This window comes from Pempheris klunzingeri, chromosome 2 (genome assembly GCF_042242105.1).
Source record: "Pempheris klunzingeri isolate RE-2024b chromosome 2, fPemKlu1.hap1, whole genome shotgun sequence".
Classification (NCBI taxonomy): Eukaryota; Metazoa; Chordata; class Actinopteri; order Acropomatiformes; family Pempheridae; genus Pempheris; species Pempheris klunzingeri.
This window is the reverse complement of record NC_092013.1, coordinates 10,106,220-10,125,426: the sequence shown is the minus strand read 5'-3', so window position 1 is coordinate 10,125,426 and position 19,207 is coordinate 10,106,220. Positions and strand designations below refer to the sequence as shown.

Below are 19,207 nucleotides of genomic sequence, written 5' to 3'. Positions count from 1 at the left end.
AACTAGCTGGTTTTAAACAGTTTGTTTTTGTTATTAAAAGGTGAGTTTCAAACAATTTAACAATTCTAATACTGTCCTAGATTTTATGAAAAAGTTGATATGAAAACAGCTTTGAAAAATAATGCTGTGACATAAAAGTTCAGAAATGTGTTCCTTGTTTTCCATTTAGTCTGTTTTACATCATTTTACTGAAAGGAGAAAAGGATCAAAAGTGACAAACTGAGGAGGAGGAGGAGGAGACAGGTGAGTCTGATCTGGACTCTGGGAGACTAAGTTTCTCCTCTCCAGCTGTAAAAAAACAAAACAAAGCCACAACAGCAGAGGGAGCAGAGAGCCTGTTTCATCCCACCATCCTGTCACAGCAATTACCATCAGCCCCGGTCATGTGACTGACACGCTCCTCTGCCGAGTTGCTCCCATCTCCCTCAGTCATGGCGGTGTCGGGGAGTCGCGAAGATGGAGTAAACACCGCCACCGCCGCCGCCACATCTTGATTTCCTCCCCTTAGCTTCATGCTGGACGGTGCCCGCTGCCACCAGAGAAATCTCACACACCCCGCAGGCTGCTGTGCTTCCGACGATGGCCGACCGCGGCGTCGATCTGTCGGCTCTGCCTAAAGAGGTCAGGGACCAGCTGGCGGAGTTGGATCTGGAGCTATCCGAAGGTAAGGCGTCTCTGCAGCGGCTTGGATAGTTTGATCCGAGGCGGTAGTGGATGCAAACGGGACTTTAGTGCGGATCTTTGAGCGTGTTTACGTGAAATCAGGCGTCCCGTGTCAGCTGGGAGAGACTCAGCGCTGCTGCAGTGGATCCGGGCACGACTACAGCAAATGATAATAATAATACCAAAAAACAACAAACTACACTCACTGACCTCCTTTCCAAGCTGTCATGTCTCCATGAAGCATCCTTGTTGCTTTTATTCTACACACAGAGGTGTGTATTTGCATAGATTGCGACACATGCTGTGAACAAATGTGTTTATGTTACAAATCTGAGATATTCAGTGTTTTTTTTTCCCCCCTTTTTTTTTTAACATCAATTTTCTTGTTTTGATCCACATTATCTGCCTACATGTATGTCATACATTGCTCATCAGCACATTCATATAAGCATATACAGGAAAATGGGTCAAGTTTGGCATCCCGGAGGCCCTGTGTGTGTGTGTGTGTGTGTGTGTGTGTGTGTGTGTGTGTGTGTGTGTGTGTGTGTGTGCAGCCTCAGATCCACATATTCTCAGTGGAAACTAAATGATGCTGTGACCCCCCCCCCACCCCACCCCTCCGACCCTCAGCTGTGCATCTGCTCTCAGAGCCTGAACCGTGACACTGCAACAGATACAGGAGGGTTATTTGTGTTATGAGAGTGACTGTGGGTAAAGGCAATATGGTGCTGGATGTTATGCAAGTCTCCTCCTCGCATTGTGAATCACAGTGCAGCAGCTTGATTGGTGCTGTGCAGCTCCCAGGTGCCCGGGGGTGGATGAGTAATGTTGTGTTTCATGTGGAGAGCCGGGCAGGAAGATGTACGGGCCACTAATGATGCCTCAGTCCCTCTCTCTCTCACACACACACACACACACATATACACACACATACCTGGAACTGTCCCGCCCACGTGTGAGGACAGGTGAAACTTCACATCACTTGAGAAAACCTCAGTGGAAACAGTTTGCCATCATTATTATGCACATGTCCAGCTTATTTATTTCATTTTAGCAATTGCAACAGAGTCATTGTCAAGAATAAATCTCTGTCATTCATGAAAAGGTAAAAAATCTCTCAGGACATAACTTTGATGACTTGAATAGACGCACTAGTGGCAGTCTTCCCCACAAGATCGACTCTGAATCTGAGCGATTGTTTTCCCGTCATGCGTTATTTGTCATTTATTAGTCAAACTCACAGGCTCTCACAGAGCGGGCGCTGTGTGCTTTGACCTGAGCTGTTGTAGAGTTGAGTGTATGTTCTGGTTAATAATAGACACCAATTAACTGTGTGATAATGAGTGTGGATAATGGAGGAGGGGATGTTCACTCTGTGTTTGGCTCACTTAACATGGGTGAGAGGCAGGGAATGATTTGAAATCACTGTGTAATCAAGTGCAAAACATGTACTGGAACACATTAATTGTGAATTGATAGCAACAATATTTATCCTGCAGCACCTCACTCACTTACTTGCAAGGCAGGTATAGTAAGAGGGTAGTTAGGTGGTGTGGATTGTTGCTTGAGCGCTGTAGTATGATTGTAAAGCCCCCGTTTTGTTAAGCTTTAACTGTGGCTCATGTTAAGTGCCATAAAACCCAGAAAGTGAGCTTTTTATTATTTACTGGTTTCAGTCAAATGTATTGTCCCAGTTGTCTCCAATCTTGAGATGCAGTTTTTGGTCAGAATAATTAGACAGTCTGGAGCCAATTTAACATCAGGAATAAAACAAGCAGATACACCCTGTCAATTGAATATGACTGAAAACCGATATTAGTTCTACCTGCACTGAATTCATTTAGTACAACATGATGATTTACTGGATATTAGAGCTGCAACTTATCGCTCAATGAATCTGTTGATAATATCGCAAGGAAATAATGAAAAATGTCCCAAAGGTCACGTCTTTAAATGACTTGTTTTGTCAAGTTAACTGTCCTCAACACAAGTTTCCTGTGATATAAAACAGAGACGATAACTTGATTTATTTTTCTGTTGACTGACTACAATGAGACACCTCTCATCAAATCTGAGTCAAGTCGTATGTAATTCTCTTCATTTATCCATCAGGTCTCAAGGTGATAAAGTTGACTTGAGCCAGGATTGAAATGGTCACGTGACTCTTCTATTTACGGCCCTCAGTGTTTCTGCTTTGTGAGCGACCTCTCTTTGAGTCACCTGTGACGGTTTTAAGTGTTTTAAGGCTAAAATGTGAGCGAGTGGTAAGGTGACACCGCCGGAGCGACTGTCCTTCTGCTGGGGTCTCGTCCTCAGAGGACGGCGGCTCTGGCGTCTGTAACTTTATATCAGACGGGACTCTTGTGCTAATGAAAAGGCTTGTTGCCATCCAGATGCCCTCCTCCTGTATCCACATCTTCTTGTGCAGTGAAGTGCATTCGCCGTCTGCTCGACGGCACTCAGCCTGCACAACGCTGACGCGACAAGGCGAGCAGCAGCTGGTCGCCCAACGAGTCTGAAACTTTCTCATAGATATCTTTTACATGGCAACAATCGCCCCATTGTTGTCCCGGTGCATGGATCTCCCCTAGCAACAAACAGAAGAAAATATGCATCAGCAATTTTTTTCACAGCAATAGTTGCTGTCTGACTTGTGTGTGTCTAAGTGTGTGTGTGTGTGTGTGAGAGAGAGAGGGAGCTCCCCGCCTGCTTTAACTTTAACCTTTGTGACTGTAAGGACACAAAGAAAGCCATTGAGGGGATCAAAGACTTGGTGATCAAGCTGGACTGGAATTTAAAGCACTGAACCAGAACTGTTTAAGCTGCTCAGCTTGGGAGTGTGTGGGCATCATAGTGTCTGCAGCTCCTGTGTTTATGGTGTGTATGCAAGTGTGTGGAAGTGACCACAGATTTGTGCTTTGCTGCTTTGTACAGCTGCTGACAGACAGACAGACAGACAGACAGACTGTGCATCTCAGAGATGTGTCTGATCACACAGAGTATTGAAAACTGCAGTATCGAAAAATTCCAGAAAGCTGGCATCAAATGGTCGGCCAGATTCATTGTCTTGTTCACGTATTCTTAAATCACGATTTGAATCTCAAAAGTGTAGAAAAATGTTTGTATTCCGGAAAATCAGTTAAACCAGGCCCACCTTTTCCTACACCAGAGCATCATCTGCTCTGGGTGCTGCACTGGCCGATCCCATACATGCAAGCACACACTCCTTTGTACCATCAACACCGTATTTCTACTGTTTACCTCACAATCGTTGTGATGGAAGATAAAATACTTGCTGTTGTGATGACTTTATGGAGTTGTGAAACCCTTTCTGTGAGGGCTCCAAACTTTTGTCCAGTGTTTTGGTGTCTGATGAGTCTTTCAACACATAATCTGTTACTCCAGTTGGACCTCCTGGATCATATGAAAGGTCTCACTGGTACCTAATCAATACATCTCCACCAACGCGGCCGCCTGCGCTGTTTGTGGTCTGAATCCCTGCTGCGACAAAGAGTCTACAGCCGTGCTACTAGCCCAGTGGTGCTTTGAGCTAAATGCTAAAGTCAGCATGCTAACAGGCTCACAATGGTAATGCAAACATGCTGATGTTTAGCAGATATAGTGTTTAGCGCGTTAGTTTAGTGAGTTAACGTGTCAATTTTGACCCGATGGTGACGCTAGATAGCAAATCAGAGTGAGTTATTATGATTCATCCTGAGGGGGAACGTGAATGTCTGTACCAGATGTCATGGCGATTCATCCAACAGCACTCAGCAGACAGACTGACCAACAGACTATCACTGCTGTCCCCAGAGCCACACCGCTAGCGGGGCTAAAAACATATTGCTTTTGTATTGTATAGAAAGTCATGATCCGAATCAGGTTTACTGCCATGCAAGTTTACACATTTTTGCCTTGGTGCATAATCAAGAAACTGAATGAAAATAGAATATGAAAATGTAAAATGGTGATATTTACAATACAGAGTACGAGGAAAGAAGGAAGGAAAGAAGAATGCACACTATTATCTTTTATAGTTGCACAGGAAAATCAAGTGAGTCGGATATTGAAGCACTGGAGCCTCCCAACCCTCATGTTTCCTTGGTAAAGGACACAGACTGGAGGTCTCCCAAGTCGGATATCATGTCGCACGAGTATCGACACATTTCATGTGATACACAGCCTACTGATAACCTATGATGCATCTCCACAGTCCCATCATATACGAATGTGTGACTACAAGTGTATCACATGCTCAGTAAAGCAGACAGTTCGTCACAGATTACACAGCTACACGCAGTAATTTTCTGTGTTCCTTAATCTAATTGCTGCCTCGTTCTCTGCTGTAAATTTCCGGGCTGATGAGTGGACGTGTGGGTTTTTCTAGTGACTAGCGTCCATTCTGCCGGCTGTCTGCGATGCTGCGGAGGAGAGGCAGGTTTTCATCTCGGCAGCCTGTTCCATACTGAGAGAGAGGGAGAGAAATGAGAGATTACAGTCCTGCCTGCGTCTCTTAATCTAGGTCACAGAGCATCAGGGGGCAACACGCCTGGCTCATTTAGTCTGTGAGTCACACTGGGCCAGGACTGCTGCTGGGGATCTCTCTCTCCCACCCATCCTGACACCGCCACAACCTTCCCTTTATCTGTCGGCTTTCCTGCCCCTCCCCACCACTGCTGTATTACTTTAGTTTTCCATCAAAACTATCAATGCATTAGTCCGTCTTTCAATACTTTACTACTTTGTCTGTGGCATTAGATTTATTTCCTAAAACAGCTGGGCACTGTAGTTTTTAGCAAGCATCGCTCAAAGAGGAGTTAGTAATGCATTTGTTTGGGACTATTTTCAGCTGGGGATTAATACACAACTAGAAGGGCACTCAAAGAGCACAGACCTCCGCCATCGCCAGTAGTCCAGGCTTCTATGATGTGGAAATCTGCAACCGCTGTACATGTCTGGATATAATTTCAAAACTACAAAAAAATGTTTTGATGTTTAGTCGCACCACACCATTCACTTTGCTGCAAGACACCGGTGTTGCAATTTGGTCAATATTATTGCTTGGATCCGGATCTGCTCTAGAATTTAACTTGGTGGAGGTAATTAGTGCACTAGTGAATATTTATGGTAGGATGATGTATGTGGGATCTATCTAATTAAGCAAAAACGCCCAATTGATTAGTTGTTCAAGAAAATCAATTAAGACTGTTTCATTTTAATTTTCCCAAACAGAAATATTGAACATACATCTGTAAGTTTCAGCTTCTAACATGTGCTGATGTAACATTTTTCTTTGTCATGAATGACAGCAAAGGGAATGGATTGGAGACTCCTGCAGAATTGTCATGTTTATAGTATTTCTCATTATTTTCTGACATTTTCTAACTATTAGTTGATTATTTGAGCAAATAACTCTTAGTTGCGGCTTTAATGTGACACTAAAACACAGCAAGTACAGTCCTTGTGTCCATCAGATGATGGAACTTGTCACCCAGTTAAATTATGTTTCACACTGATGTGTTTTTAACAGATTTTGGACAATAATGGAGGTCTATGGCACAGAGGAATAACATACATCAGGCCATGGATACATATACAATATTTAACAGCATCAGTTCATTGCTGGTTTTGGTCTTTTTGAAAAATTTATTGACAATAAGAAAAATCTAAAATATCAACAGATTTATCCTTCACGTCCGACAGGCTGGAAAACATTTGCCGTGTTTGTGTCGCTTCGCTTAAACATGTTCAGTTATTCGTGCACGTGTGTGTACATGCAGCATTGACAGGGACAGGAAGGAAGCTGATTTAGCCTATCTATTTAAAAGCTCATTAACTGTTGCAGGGGAGCTGTACTCTGATCTCCAGCCATCGCTCCAGGCCACGGCCCCGGCATTACACCACGAAAAAGACGGACTCCTCTGCCACCCATGTCACACAGAAACACAACAACAGGATTGGTTTTTTTTATTACATAACACCCAACAGTGTGTAACTAATTTCACCACAGCACACAGACCCACACACAAACACATGATGCATTTGAGCCTTGTGTACAAAAAGGCTGAATAATTTAGATGGGACTTGAGCGCACACCTACACACAGACACACACTGTCAGCTGGGTAGCTGAACCATCTCACTTTCAAGTCCACAGTGAGCTGCAGCTGGGCTCCCAGCCTCTACTGGCTTTAAAGATTTGCTTCACTAAACCTTCCGGTAATTACAATCAACCGTCCTCTGATCTGTTTGTTCTCTTGCTCCTGCAGCTTGTGACTAAAAGTAACGCAACTCCAAAGAAATGGCAGTGGCGGAGGGAGAGGAGTAAGTAGTGGTCAGGTCACTGTGCTGTTCACTGAATTATTAAAAAGTGCCAAGTGGAAGTAGCTGCAGTTAGACTGCCTGCAGCACGTGCTTCAGACTCTGCTGCACTATAGCGAGTCCACTGGCGTTTGTTTCTAGCTTACATGTTACTTTGTACTTTCTGTCAACACACCCAGCTCACTGTACTGTCATTTGGGCTGCGAGCCTGCGGCTGAAAAACAAGGGACACATGTGATCATTATTTAAATTCTCAGTGCATTACTATTTTAATAAATCTAATAATGTATGAAATGTTAAAAAAAAAGTAATGAAAGGTTTGGACAACTAAGGCTGGGATGATGTGATGGTTGACAGAAAACAACTATTTTGGTAATTATTAAAGTCTTTTGTTGAGTAAAAATGTCACACTCTCTGGTCGCTGTGGTTCCAGCTTCTCCAATTTGAGAGTTTTCTGCTTTTCTCTGGTAAATGTAATCCTAAAATAAATAATTTGGGGTTTTAAATTGCTGGCTGAGCAAAATTATGCATTTGAAGACTTCCCCATGGGCTGGTGGAACTTCTGGTGGAAGGATCTTCCACTTTTTTCTGAGTACTCAAATACATGATTAGCAGTGATAAAGAATAATTCGTAATAGATTAATTGCAGCCCCATTTAACAAGAAAAAAAGTGACCTCTTCAGGAGGTATCAAGGTAATTTCTAATAATTTTACAACGCAGGGTTGTACAGTGAAATAGAAGTTTCATGCCACAAACAGAACATGTATACAGATAGATACATTTAACAATATATACAGTTATTTATAGACATATACATACAGGTATACACAAAAATATATTGAATTAGCAATGAGAAATAACTGAATCCTCACACATAACAAGCTGAATCCAGTTAACATTTTGCCTTTTTGCTTCATAAATGACTTCCATAATTTGCTCTCTGACTGATCAAGCTCAGAACTCAGACAAGCAGTTTGATTCTGTAAGTATTTTAACTCACTCTTCATGTCTTGGTTGCTTTCTAATGCATTTCATGCGACAGCAGCCACCCTTGTGGCATGATGCATCACCGTGGTTTTACATCTCATGCTCCCTCATGCAGCACCACATGGGCACGGTTGCTGTGGACATGGCCCATGTGGAGCCCCCACCCCTCTCCCCCCTGCTTACACACATACTCGTACTCTGTGAATTTTCCAGAAACCCTCTCCAGATTAGAACGGCCATATGTTGGAGCCACACGCACAGAAACACAAATGAATGCTCTGCTAAGCTGTTAAAACCATTACAGAGGAAACATGTGGTTTCTGTCGCCCCGTCATAACTCTTTGCTTTTCCAAAGGCCGCTTGGTCCTCTTCAACTCGTGAACTCAGAAAATATGTGTCCATGTTGCATTTTCCAGGCATCTGAGCTCAGGTAGTAGTCATTATTTGAATGAGTCATAATAAAAGCCACTGAAGGTATGAGTGTAAATAATGGAAATCAGACGTAAACGGTACTCATTTTCCTGATGGAAATAAACAGAAGTTAAATAAGCTGTCCATCACGCAGTGAGATGAAACATCACAAGTCATGGCATGACTACAGTAATAAACTAACATTTTATGAAGAGGCTAGACTTTCTCATTTGGGGAGGAGGTGCAGCATTGAATGGAGTGTAGAAGCCACTGTCATGGGTCATGACCTTTTGAAGGACCTGCCATCTTGATTGTGGCCGTCCATGGTGTCCGATGATGACTTCTACTTCCATTTTTTTTTTGGTAAAGTCCAATACGAGAGCCACATCTTTCTTCTTTGACGCCTCCTTTCCTTCGCCTCACTCCTCTCCCCCCCAAAGCCTCTTGGCAGAGTTGCCTCCAAAGAGGAAGACGAGCTTTCAAACGTTGTGTACTGCATTCTGCATCTCTTGAGCGTTAATTCGTGCTGGTCCTCGTATCTCCACTTCTGCCATGGCGTAGTGGACCATACAGGAGCTGGTGTGGGAGACGATTCTCGGGCATCCTTAAAGTGTAGTCTACCCATCATGATGTCCATGCTCTTTGGCTTTATTTTAGTGGGATTAAGTTTCTAATACTATGAACTTTAAATTTCTTGGGCCTATATTAGTGGACTTATTGGATTTACAGAATACAGAATCACTATTGGACCTGCTGTATTATGAACGTTTTTGTTGGATTTTGTTTTCAAATAACTGTTAAAACTTTCTGTTTATTCTTTGCAAATGCCTTTTTTTCTCCTGTTGCAGTCAGTTTCCCCATTTTTTTAGAGAAAGAATGATATCCTGTTTAATTTTTCTCTCTTGATGTTTTTTCCTTATGTGCAGTGGGGTTTCTTGAAGATTTTTCTCCTGTCTTTCTTGACTGGTCGGGCTGGATGAGGGACCGTTGCTATGACTGTTGCTATTATGGACCTGAAAAGCACACTGAGACATTGTATGTGAAAGTGGGCTGTACAATTAGACTTGTTGCAGCATCTGCCCACCAGATCTCCCTCAGCGATAGTGACAAAGAATCAAATCCTCGTGAACCCCTCAGGCAGTATTTTAGACCTTTTTTACCCACATGTTGAACCGTCACTAGGTATTATTTGTTGATCCAGTTACGGAAAAACTAAAAATATCCTCTGAATATTCCTCTGGGTTTAGTTCTTGCTTCAGAGACATCCGTATCACTTGGTTTACATTATTGTCATAACTGTCATGGCCTACTCAGTGTCTCGTAGGGTACTTTGGTTTAATGTAACAGCTCTGGCACTAAGAGTTGAAGTGTGTGTGAAATGTAGTGTGTCAGGTGTGTCAGCCACACCCTCCTCTTTCACTCTGTCTGCTGCACCCAGGCAAACTGGGAAAAAGCCCTCTAGGACTGTGTGTGTGTGTGTGTGTGTGTGTGTGTGTGTGTGTGTGTGTGTGTGTGTGTGTGTGTGTGTGTGTGTGTGTGTGTGTGTGTGTGTGTGTGTGTGTGTGTGTGTGTGTGTGTGTGTGTGTGTGTGTGTGTGTGTGTGTGTGTGTGTGTGTGTGTGTGTGTGTGTGTGTGGTGTTGTCAATCCCTGTTGGAGTTGAGTATGTGGAGTGAAACATGAATCACGCTGTTACCTGAGTTGGCCGCACCCTGCTTGCTATTCCAGAGGGCGAGAATCACCTGAGACCTGCAGAGAAAGTGTGTGTGTGTGTGTGTGTTAGGCTTTTTTTTTTGAAAGCCCTTCTTTCACTCACCAATACCTGTAATACCAGTTGTATTGTCCGTGTAAATATGCGGTAATTGTGTAGCTTCTCCTAATGAACTACAATAATGGTGAATGAACAGTGTGTCTTTTTATCAGTAGTTCCTTATTTACATGCGTTTAGTGGAGACATTTTTTCCTGGTCTTCCTTTTCTGTTTCACACTATTACAGAAACATTACTTACTGAGAATAGGGAATATATATCGGAAGGATTCCTCAGACATTTAATTGTCGTGACTTTAGCACTTTTTGGAGGCAGTGGAGGAGTTGTTTAACCGCAACAGTGTTTAAGATTATGTGCTTAAACACAAAAACAAACTAACAATATATGATTAAGACTCTTTCTGGTGTGTCTAAAGATACCATAGAATATGTCAGGCTGAATTTTGAGAATGTGTGCATACAATTATGCTCATTACATGCAATATTTCCATCGGATGCATTGATGCTACCATAGAAATGTGTCTTAAATAAACATTACGGCTTGAAAGCAACATCTGGAAATATCTGATCCTGAATATTTTGTCTCATCAGAAATTGTGAAATAAGCTGATTTGATTTTCCAACGTTAAATGTATCTAAAGGGAAGCAAAACATGGATGCTGATGGGTGGAAGGGTTAGTTTTGAATGTGATCTACATTTAAGGAAGATAACACATTTACTCGCGTGTTTGTGTTGACACGGCAGTCCTGTGTCGACACGCACTCTGAAGAGAGAGCTCCTCCAACGAAGCAAGTGCACACATGCATGGACACTGGCTTGTCCTGCCACATATGTAAATGATCAGACGTGATCCCAAATTTAATTGTGAAACCACTTCTCAGTTTGAATATATACCACACACTGACCTTTTTTACGTGCACAGCTTTACATGCACACTTTTCTTATTAAAAAAAAAAAAAAAAGGAAAAAAAAGCTGGGTTTGTTTCACCAGATCAGCAGGAAAACCATGTCAGAGGTTGAAAGATTGAACACTGGAGAACATGACGTCGTCCTCCCTGACAGGAAACATGTATGTGTGTGAAAGAGAAAGACAGACAGAGAGAGATGTTATGGATACCTAACTCACATAGCCTTATGTTGTCTAAGTTTAACAATAAATCATGTAAACTATTTTTCAGGAGGATGTTGTGTGTGTGTGTGTGTGTGTGTGTGTAGCTTGTAGCTGTGGTCAGGCAGGTGTGTGTGTGTGTGTGTGTGAGAGAGAGAGAGAGAGAGAGAGAGTGTGGACACACAGCGAGTGGGTGATCTTTTGGCCGAGTTAGAGGATCGGTCTGCTGGTTCGAGGAGGCAGCTTGGAGGCGTCAGTAGGATGTTCGTTCCACAGATAAAAATGTGACAGCTCTTCCAGGAAGGTTGACAAATGAACAGCAACCCTCCAGCCCGCACATGCACACACCCATGAAAATAACACACTCACATATCAACGAATACAGACGTGGCACGGGGCCAAACAGAGGGCGTCCATATGTCAGCCTGTATTCTGGACCTTAATATGTTGCAACAGTCAAATTTGAGCTGACTTGCTATATTACCGACTTGTTGTTCTGGTCCTCTGCATTCCAGCGTCTTATCTTCATACCTCGTTGAAATTGGCTGTTTTCTGTGAGATAACAACTGGAGGTCACTGTAATACTTTAACACGTCTGGATCACTTTCGGTGGGCAGATGCCAACATGTGTCTGAACTGTTTTCTTGAGAAAGCAGCGAGATATGTGATGAGGGAGAGGGAAAAGCAGGGAAAGAGAATAGAGGTCGGTAGCTAATTACTATTCAGACGGAGTGCCTGTGGGGTAGAAGGAGAGAGCAGTCTCACTGCAATTCAAATAATCCGAGGCTAGTGAGTGTGAGGGTGCACGGGGCTGGGAGAAGGCACAGCTTTGATGTTTCTCTCTCCAGATTGTGGAAAAATAAGACGCACTCTCCGAGCTGAAGCTTTCTTCACGGATGCAATTATCGAACCATGACGAAAAAAGCACAGCCGCTGCAGCTACACAAGAAGCCCGTCACTGAAATGGTTTGATTGTGACCTCCAGCATTAGGACAGACATGACTGGGTCACTGTGAGAAAGTGGGTTAACTAGCGAGGTTCCCATCACCTCCGCTGAGCTGTGCTGTGCTTCTCAAGCAGATCTCTTTGACGGGGACAGAATCTCATCTTAGGTTTGAGATAAGTCAAAGCGAAAGAATAAGTTTTGTTTGTGAAGCGCTTTTCATGCACAAGATACAGCTCCGGATGTTCAAAGTGCACTGAATGACAAAAAAACTGATGTTACAATGGTTTCTCTCTCTTTTTTTTCTCACTTACTAGTTTGCCAATTTTGCCACATTTTCATTTCCTGTCTGATGTCGTGCAGCCCTGTCCTCACATAGTTCACTGATTGGATGCAACCCTTTAAAGAGTTTTAACTCTTCAGCTCCCACTGCTGGAGCCTGGCTCTGATATATGATCATAAAAAAAAAACAGATGAATTTCAAATCATCCAGATGGAAGAGTGATTACTTTGAGATTCATTTAATGCCACTCCAGCCCCCTCCCCCATCGCTGACTCCATCCCTCTCTCTCTCTCTCTCTCTCTCTCTCTCTCTCTCCTCTCTCTGTCTTTCTGCAGAGAAACTGCCTGTTCACATGAGCTAAAAATAAATCATGTGACTGAGCGAAGCCAACTGTACCGTTCATGCATTACTTATGGAAGTGTTTGCTTTTCTTCCATTTTTCTTGAGGAAAAAAAAAGGCCCAGTCCCAGAGCAGATATTGTGTTGGAGTGAGCTCTCAGGCCAAACATGAGCACTCTCATCTTCGTCAGTTCGTCTGTAGCGTGTCACCAGTGTGCTGGTTTAACTGAGTGGATGTCTGAAATATTACCGAGTTGTCTACTGTACAGAGGAACTGTGATAGACGTAAAGACGTCCGATTTAAGGTGATCTTAGGTGATCACTCAGTGATTAAATGTATAGCTGGATCTGTGTATTGGCTGTAGTTTAGTTATATTGAGATAATTTTACAATTTTTGTTATAGATGATCCAAAGCAAATTGTATTGTAATAAATAACAACATCAATTTGATTATTGTGATAACATATATTTACCATCATAATTCTTGCAACTTGGGTCTTATTTTTGTAGTTTTGACCATCATTCAGATTCGTAACGCTGATATTATACTCACAACATAATATTGCTAAAAAGAGGTACAGCAGGGTAATAAAAGTAGTAAGACAATAAAAGTGGTAAGACAGTCATAGCGTTTAAACAAACCCCAGGCTTATTTGCATTAGAAACTTAAGGCAAATTGTAAAATGTTTTAAATATCCCTTGTGATTATTGTATGTTGCCTTGATTTAGTTGTACAATGAGATATTATTACAGGCATATTCTGCATGTTAAGTGTTTTCATCTCCAAATAAAAACCGGTTTAATAATAATAATAATAATAATCTGGCTAAACTGTTCAGGCCAAATGTTCGTTCAACATTTCATCACAAGGCCCATTAGTAGCTGTTGTGTAGATTTCAATCATATCACATGATCTTCCTCTACTGATGAGGTCTATCCAGTTGTCCAGGAACTGTAGATGTTCAGGTTTATTTTCATTTTTCTGAGCACCTCTAAGGTCTTCTCATCAGTGTTGGTTTAAAAATCAAGATTTAGAGCTTGTTCTTGTCTGAAACTGTCGGATTGTGATTGAAATGATGATCCAAACTACAAAAATAAGACCAAAGTTGGAATAAACTGTAATCATCCTTTAATAATTTATTGTCATTGATATTGTGACTGAGCTGAACCATATCGTCCAGCCAGAGGTCTACACTGTATGTCGCTGTGTGCCCTCCAGTTGATCACCTGTGTCGGTGTGCCAGGAAATCCTCATCTAATCGCTATTGTCCTCGGTGGTGTAACTGGGAAGAGGCGACATCAGCAGCAGACAGCTTCAACCTTTCATCGCCGTGCGTCTCAGCAGCCTAATTTTTAATCGGGGATTAACTCTCAGAGCTCCAGGAGATGATTGAGCTGCAGGGGAGTCAATGCTCTTCACAGAATGGGATCACCTGTCAGATAGGGTTATTACACTTAACCAGTGGCAGGCTTATTTAGTGGCAGGCTTATTTAGCTTTCCATTTTGACTTTATTTACATACATATGTACATTTTTATATATATATCATTCTTTTTTAAATACTGTAAGTCATTGTATGATAAAAAACACTGTTACCAAGACAGTCTTTATGATGAAGATGAGGTTTAAGAGTGGCCACTGGCGGACATACTGAATGAATCATGACTGCTCAGCACAGATACTAGAAAAGTGAGTGCAGGCTCTCCAGATGGATTTTTGGTACGTGTCTGAAAATCTGACAGCTTTGCCCACAGAGGAATTTGGCAGAGTCACTGCATCGCTTGAGGGCCAGCGGAGAACTCAGTCAGCCTGTGTTGTGTCTGGTGGGGTGGAGGAAGATGCAGATGGGCTGTCGGCAGGGGGGATAGGAGTGGGTGTCGAAGGGACATTTTGCTCTCATGCCACTCGGGACTCGAGATACCTCGCCGTGTAATCTCTGGTTGCACCGTCACTCACCTCCGTCATCTCTCCCGCACCCCGTCCTCCTCCTCTGTGCTCTCGTCACTCCTGTTGTGATTCTGTGTGTCTCCCACCTTTCATGGCCTCAGCTTTCATGCCTCTCTGTTTTCCCTCGGTGTCTCTGAATCATCCCATCTCTTGCCCACGCTTCCGCACATTTCCAAATTTAGTCCTGTTTTTGTTTTTGCCTTTGTGTCTTACTTGAGGCTGGAACGGAGCCACATCTTTGACGCCCTCAGCCATCTCTGGAGATTACTGCAACACTGTGTGCATCCATCTGTGTTTCAATCTTCTTTTTCACAGTGTTTTGTTTTGTTTCTTTTTTTTTTTTTACCTGTGTCATTCCTCTCTGTTGCTCTGTCACCATTCTTGTGTTTGAACAGGTGGTGATAGATACCATATTGAGACACATCAGAGAATGTAGATCAGCCCAGATGAGTTCACTTAACAGTATGAAGAGTTAATTTGTGGATTCATTTTTGTTTGGTCTTACTCTTTAAATTATTCTTGTTATGAAGAATATAGTATTCAAATGTGGAGTGTAATGCAGAATGGAAAAAGATCCATGTCACTAAAATGTTGAATGTTCATGCTGTTAACAGTGTGAAGTGAAGTCACTCTTTCTCCTCTGATCTTTTACAGGTGACATTACACAGAAAGGCTATGAGAAGAAAAGGACCAAACTGCTGGCCCCCTACATCATCCAAACTCCAGGTACAAACCCATAACCTCTTTGTTCCACGCCATGCTTGGACGTACTCAAAAGAGAAATGCGATCAGCTTTATCTGATATGACTGTGATTTTATTGCCATAAGTCTGTGTCACAAACTCAGTGCTCTGGTTACCATCAGTTAAATTGATTTACACATTTTACTGTCACAACCAAGCCTTTTTATAACAGGCTACTTCAACCTGGGTTTCACTCTGTCAGTGTTGTAAAAAAAACTCACTAAATGATAAAAGCATAACTACATTGCAGAATGATCAAATAAAATGTAAACTAAGTGCAGATTTCAGTAAATATTCTGTAAATAGCCCCTCTTATGTACATCTAGACCTGATAACGCTCACTGCTGCCTCCTAGTGGTACCGTCTCTCTGCTAATCTCCCATCATTCTTCTGATAGTGGAGCACGGATGCTGGTAAAATTGTTAGCTGTGTGCAGAAATATATCTACCAGCAGGTATTCAATCATTGTTTGGTGACTCCCTTGGATTCTTTGTCAACAAGGAGCTGGTGAAATCCACTTAACAATGAAATACTTACATTAACAGAACGTGGCAATGTCCTTATGATACATTTCATCCATTATCCTCCTACTGGTCTGTTGTTTTGTAGGGTTTGCATAACATGTCTTTTTATGCTGTTTTCCTGAACTCCTTAAAAACTACAATCAAAAGGTCAACGCTTTCTGATGGTAACAATAAGCACCATGCAGGTCCTTCTACAGTGTCAGATATCTTATATAAGTTAAGAACTGTTCTGCACAGAATGGTGCCAATTTTTTCACAATTTACCAACATTGTTTTTTTGTTGTTGTTGTTGTTGTTGTCGACTTTTCTCAAGTCTCCTTCACTGGGAAATCTCACAGCTTTCTTCTTTTTCACACAAACAGGCCATACATCTTCGGAAATGTTAAGTGAAGATATTTATCTCTGTTGAAGGAAATGTCCACTGGTGCTCTCTGAAATTCCCATTAGGGCAGCGACATGATCAGAGAAGCAAGACATTAAGCTTCCTGTGTGTTTTAAAAAAAAAAAAAAAAAAAAATCAATAAATGTTTGTTGTGTTTATCTAACAGTGGAACAGCCGCCCCGTCAGAATGACGTGCAGCCTCCCGCTCCCGGTTCCTCCTCCAGCCACGCCGCTCCCCCCGCTAGCTCGTCCCGTTACAGAGAGCGACGCTCCCGCAGAACACATCGCAGTGGAGGAACCAGGGACGACCGCTACAGATCAGGTCAGGACATCCAAAAACTCCCTCTGATTTCAGGGAAGAAACTACATTCAGCTTCAGCTTTTCTCCACGTCTGATGCACTGATCACTGAGCGTAAATAGTCTCTCAGCGCTCAGTTTAATCTACATCACCTTCACTTGTTGAGCCAGACTGTTTTTAAGTGTGTGTGTGTGTGTGAGGCAGACAGACAGACGACGGTGCAGCCCTGCAGCTGGCAGACCCTCAGTGAGGACCCCCACTCTGTGAGAGCAGAGTGATGTCACTGCCTGGCTATGTGTGAGGAGGCTGTGAGGAGAACAGGGGAATACTGATGTGGAGGGGAAAACCTGACACTGGCGAGGATAACAGGAAAACAGAGCGTAGAGTAGAGGTGAAAGAGCAGAGGGCCTGTGAGAAGGATATGTGTGAGTGTCTGGTAACTGATGTAAACGCATCCTCCCTCCAGACCTGCTCCTTTTTCTTAATTTTCTCTTTTCAGCAAGCCTTGCCTCTCATACGAAACACCCTCACACTCCAGCATGCTTACTGCCAGACTGACAAATTTAAACTTAGTCTGTTGGGCTGGAGTTTGGCAGAGGGTTGTTTAAAAGTGCTTCGATGACCAGTCACGGAATATTTTTATCTGATTGACAGACTTAGATGGAGATTGGGGAGGAGGAATAGACACAGAGTGGATTAGAGTTGGAAAAACAGATTAGAGATAAAACTGAGGTTGGTGCAATATATCAAGATACAAGTAGAGGAATGAGTGTAAATGAAATGGACTGAGGGAAAGGCAGTGATGCATTGCCTTGTTCAGTCTGGAAGTAAAGTTATATAGGACTGATGGGTTGAAAGAGGCGGCCTGGAGGAGGGGAAGAACATAGAGCAAGGAAGAGAGAGATGATGAGCCTTTTTTCCACAATAATGAGTGAACTGTCCGTTCAACTCTGTTCACAGTGGAGTAAATGTGGTAAATGGTCCTGAACGGCAGCCTCCCACTGTGTCGTGTTGCATACCTGTAATTTTCCTTTCCATCAAAATCAATGGATTTTTTTTTTAAACCAAATAGTAGTGTACATTTTTTTGTTCCATTGTGGGACTTTTTGAGGGCACTTCATAGCGCACCCAGTTGCCAGTTTATTAGGTGTAGGCTGAAGTATTTCAGTTGTTTAGCCAGCTCTCATTGATGTAAATATATCCCTCAATGTGATCATAAAATCATCATCTGTCTAAAATAGTTTTAATAAAAACTGAACATTATAACCTTCATCAAGGCAGGATTTATAGCAGGACTATAATATTAGCGATATTGACTTTTTGACACTACATTCACACACTGAGGAGGAGCAAAGCATTCACACACTGAAGCACTCTTTGGCACGCGGACTGGGGGAGCCTGGGATCGAACCTCTGAGCCACAGCCACCACATTAGGTGTACCCATTAAACTGGCAACTACGTGTATTTCAACACACGCGTGGCAGAAAGTAAATACAGTGCACCAGCTTGCCCATAGTGAATGATTTCGACACAGCCAGGGTCAGCTGGCCGTTAAATCCATCATTTATAAGTGCTCAGCTTATGTAAACCAGCAGTTAAAAACTGGCTAACATTTGATGAGACACAGACAGTGCCACAGAGCCATGCTGCTAGTTTGGTTTTAAAAAAATGGAAATTTTAAAGGAACCCACCATAAACAACTAATAATAAGAAATGACTAAACACTGCTGCACCGAGAAACTGAAGAAATTAAAGCTTTTATCATTTTATGGGCTGCAGAGCGACCTTCGTTTAATTGCTTCTCATCTCTTCTGGCTTCCTCCAGTTATTAAAATAGTCGGGAACATGTTCACCAAAGGACAGTGCTGACTGGTTTCTGCGAGGCCGCCATCTCTATCTGTAATAATGAACCAAAGAGGGTACGGTAAATATAAAACATAATACCAGGCCTTTAGATGCCCATACAGACGTGTCAGCGTTAATGGGAGCTGGTGTAAAACACCCCGCTAGGCCCCACACAAAACCTCCACGCTTATCGCCACGGAGACAGCCCTCATCCTCCCAGAGGCGTGTAAGGAGTCGGCCTCTGCTGACGCCCCTGCATGAGGGTGGACGACGGCGCATTATGAGCGAAGATCATTTAGCCCCAGAGCAACCTGTTCAGCAGAATGCCACTTATGTAATTACAGTCCCCACTGCTGCTGTGTAATGAGCTGTGCTCGGTGATTTATTCGAACGTGTTGATGTCTGAATGGAAATTGTGTCCCCTGAGTTGATAAATGTGATTTGTCAGAGAGTGGGCTTTTGTTGCGCATGTTTCGTCACGTAGTCTGAATGTGAGGCCGTTCACGTGGCCCTTTTTAATGTGCCTGTGGGTGTCATCAAGTGAAAGTATCTCTGCATTTGTTACCACGCGCATGTGTGTAGGCAAGTGTGTGGGCTAACACACAGCTCTGCTCTCTCCTCCCGTCGTGGTTTCCTGTTTCAG

The 19,207-nt window shown here is 42.8% G+C and overlaps 1 protein-coding gene across 1 annotated transcript in view; it reads left to right on the top strand.

The window, feature by feature from the left end:
* The first annotated feature begins 544 nt into the window (after positions 1-544).
* dip2bb (disco-interacting protein 2 homolog Bb) overlaps positions 545-19,207 on the top strand; it is a 39,216-nt gene continuing 20,553 nt past the window's right edge. The window contains exons 1-3 of the mRNA XM_070839672.1: positions 545-664; positions 15,425-15,496; positions 16,585-16,740. Coding sequence (XP_070695773.1) covers positions 580-664; positions 15,425-15,496; positions 16,585-16,740 — 313 coding nt within the window. The 5' untranslated portion in view covers positions 545-579. The remainder of the gene's footprint in view (positions 665-15,424; positions 15,497-16,584; positions 16,741-19,207) is intronic.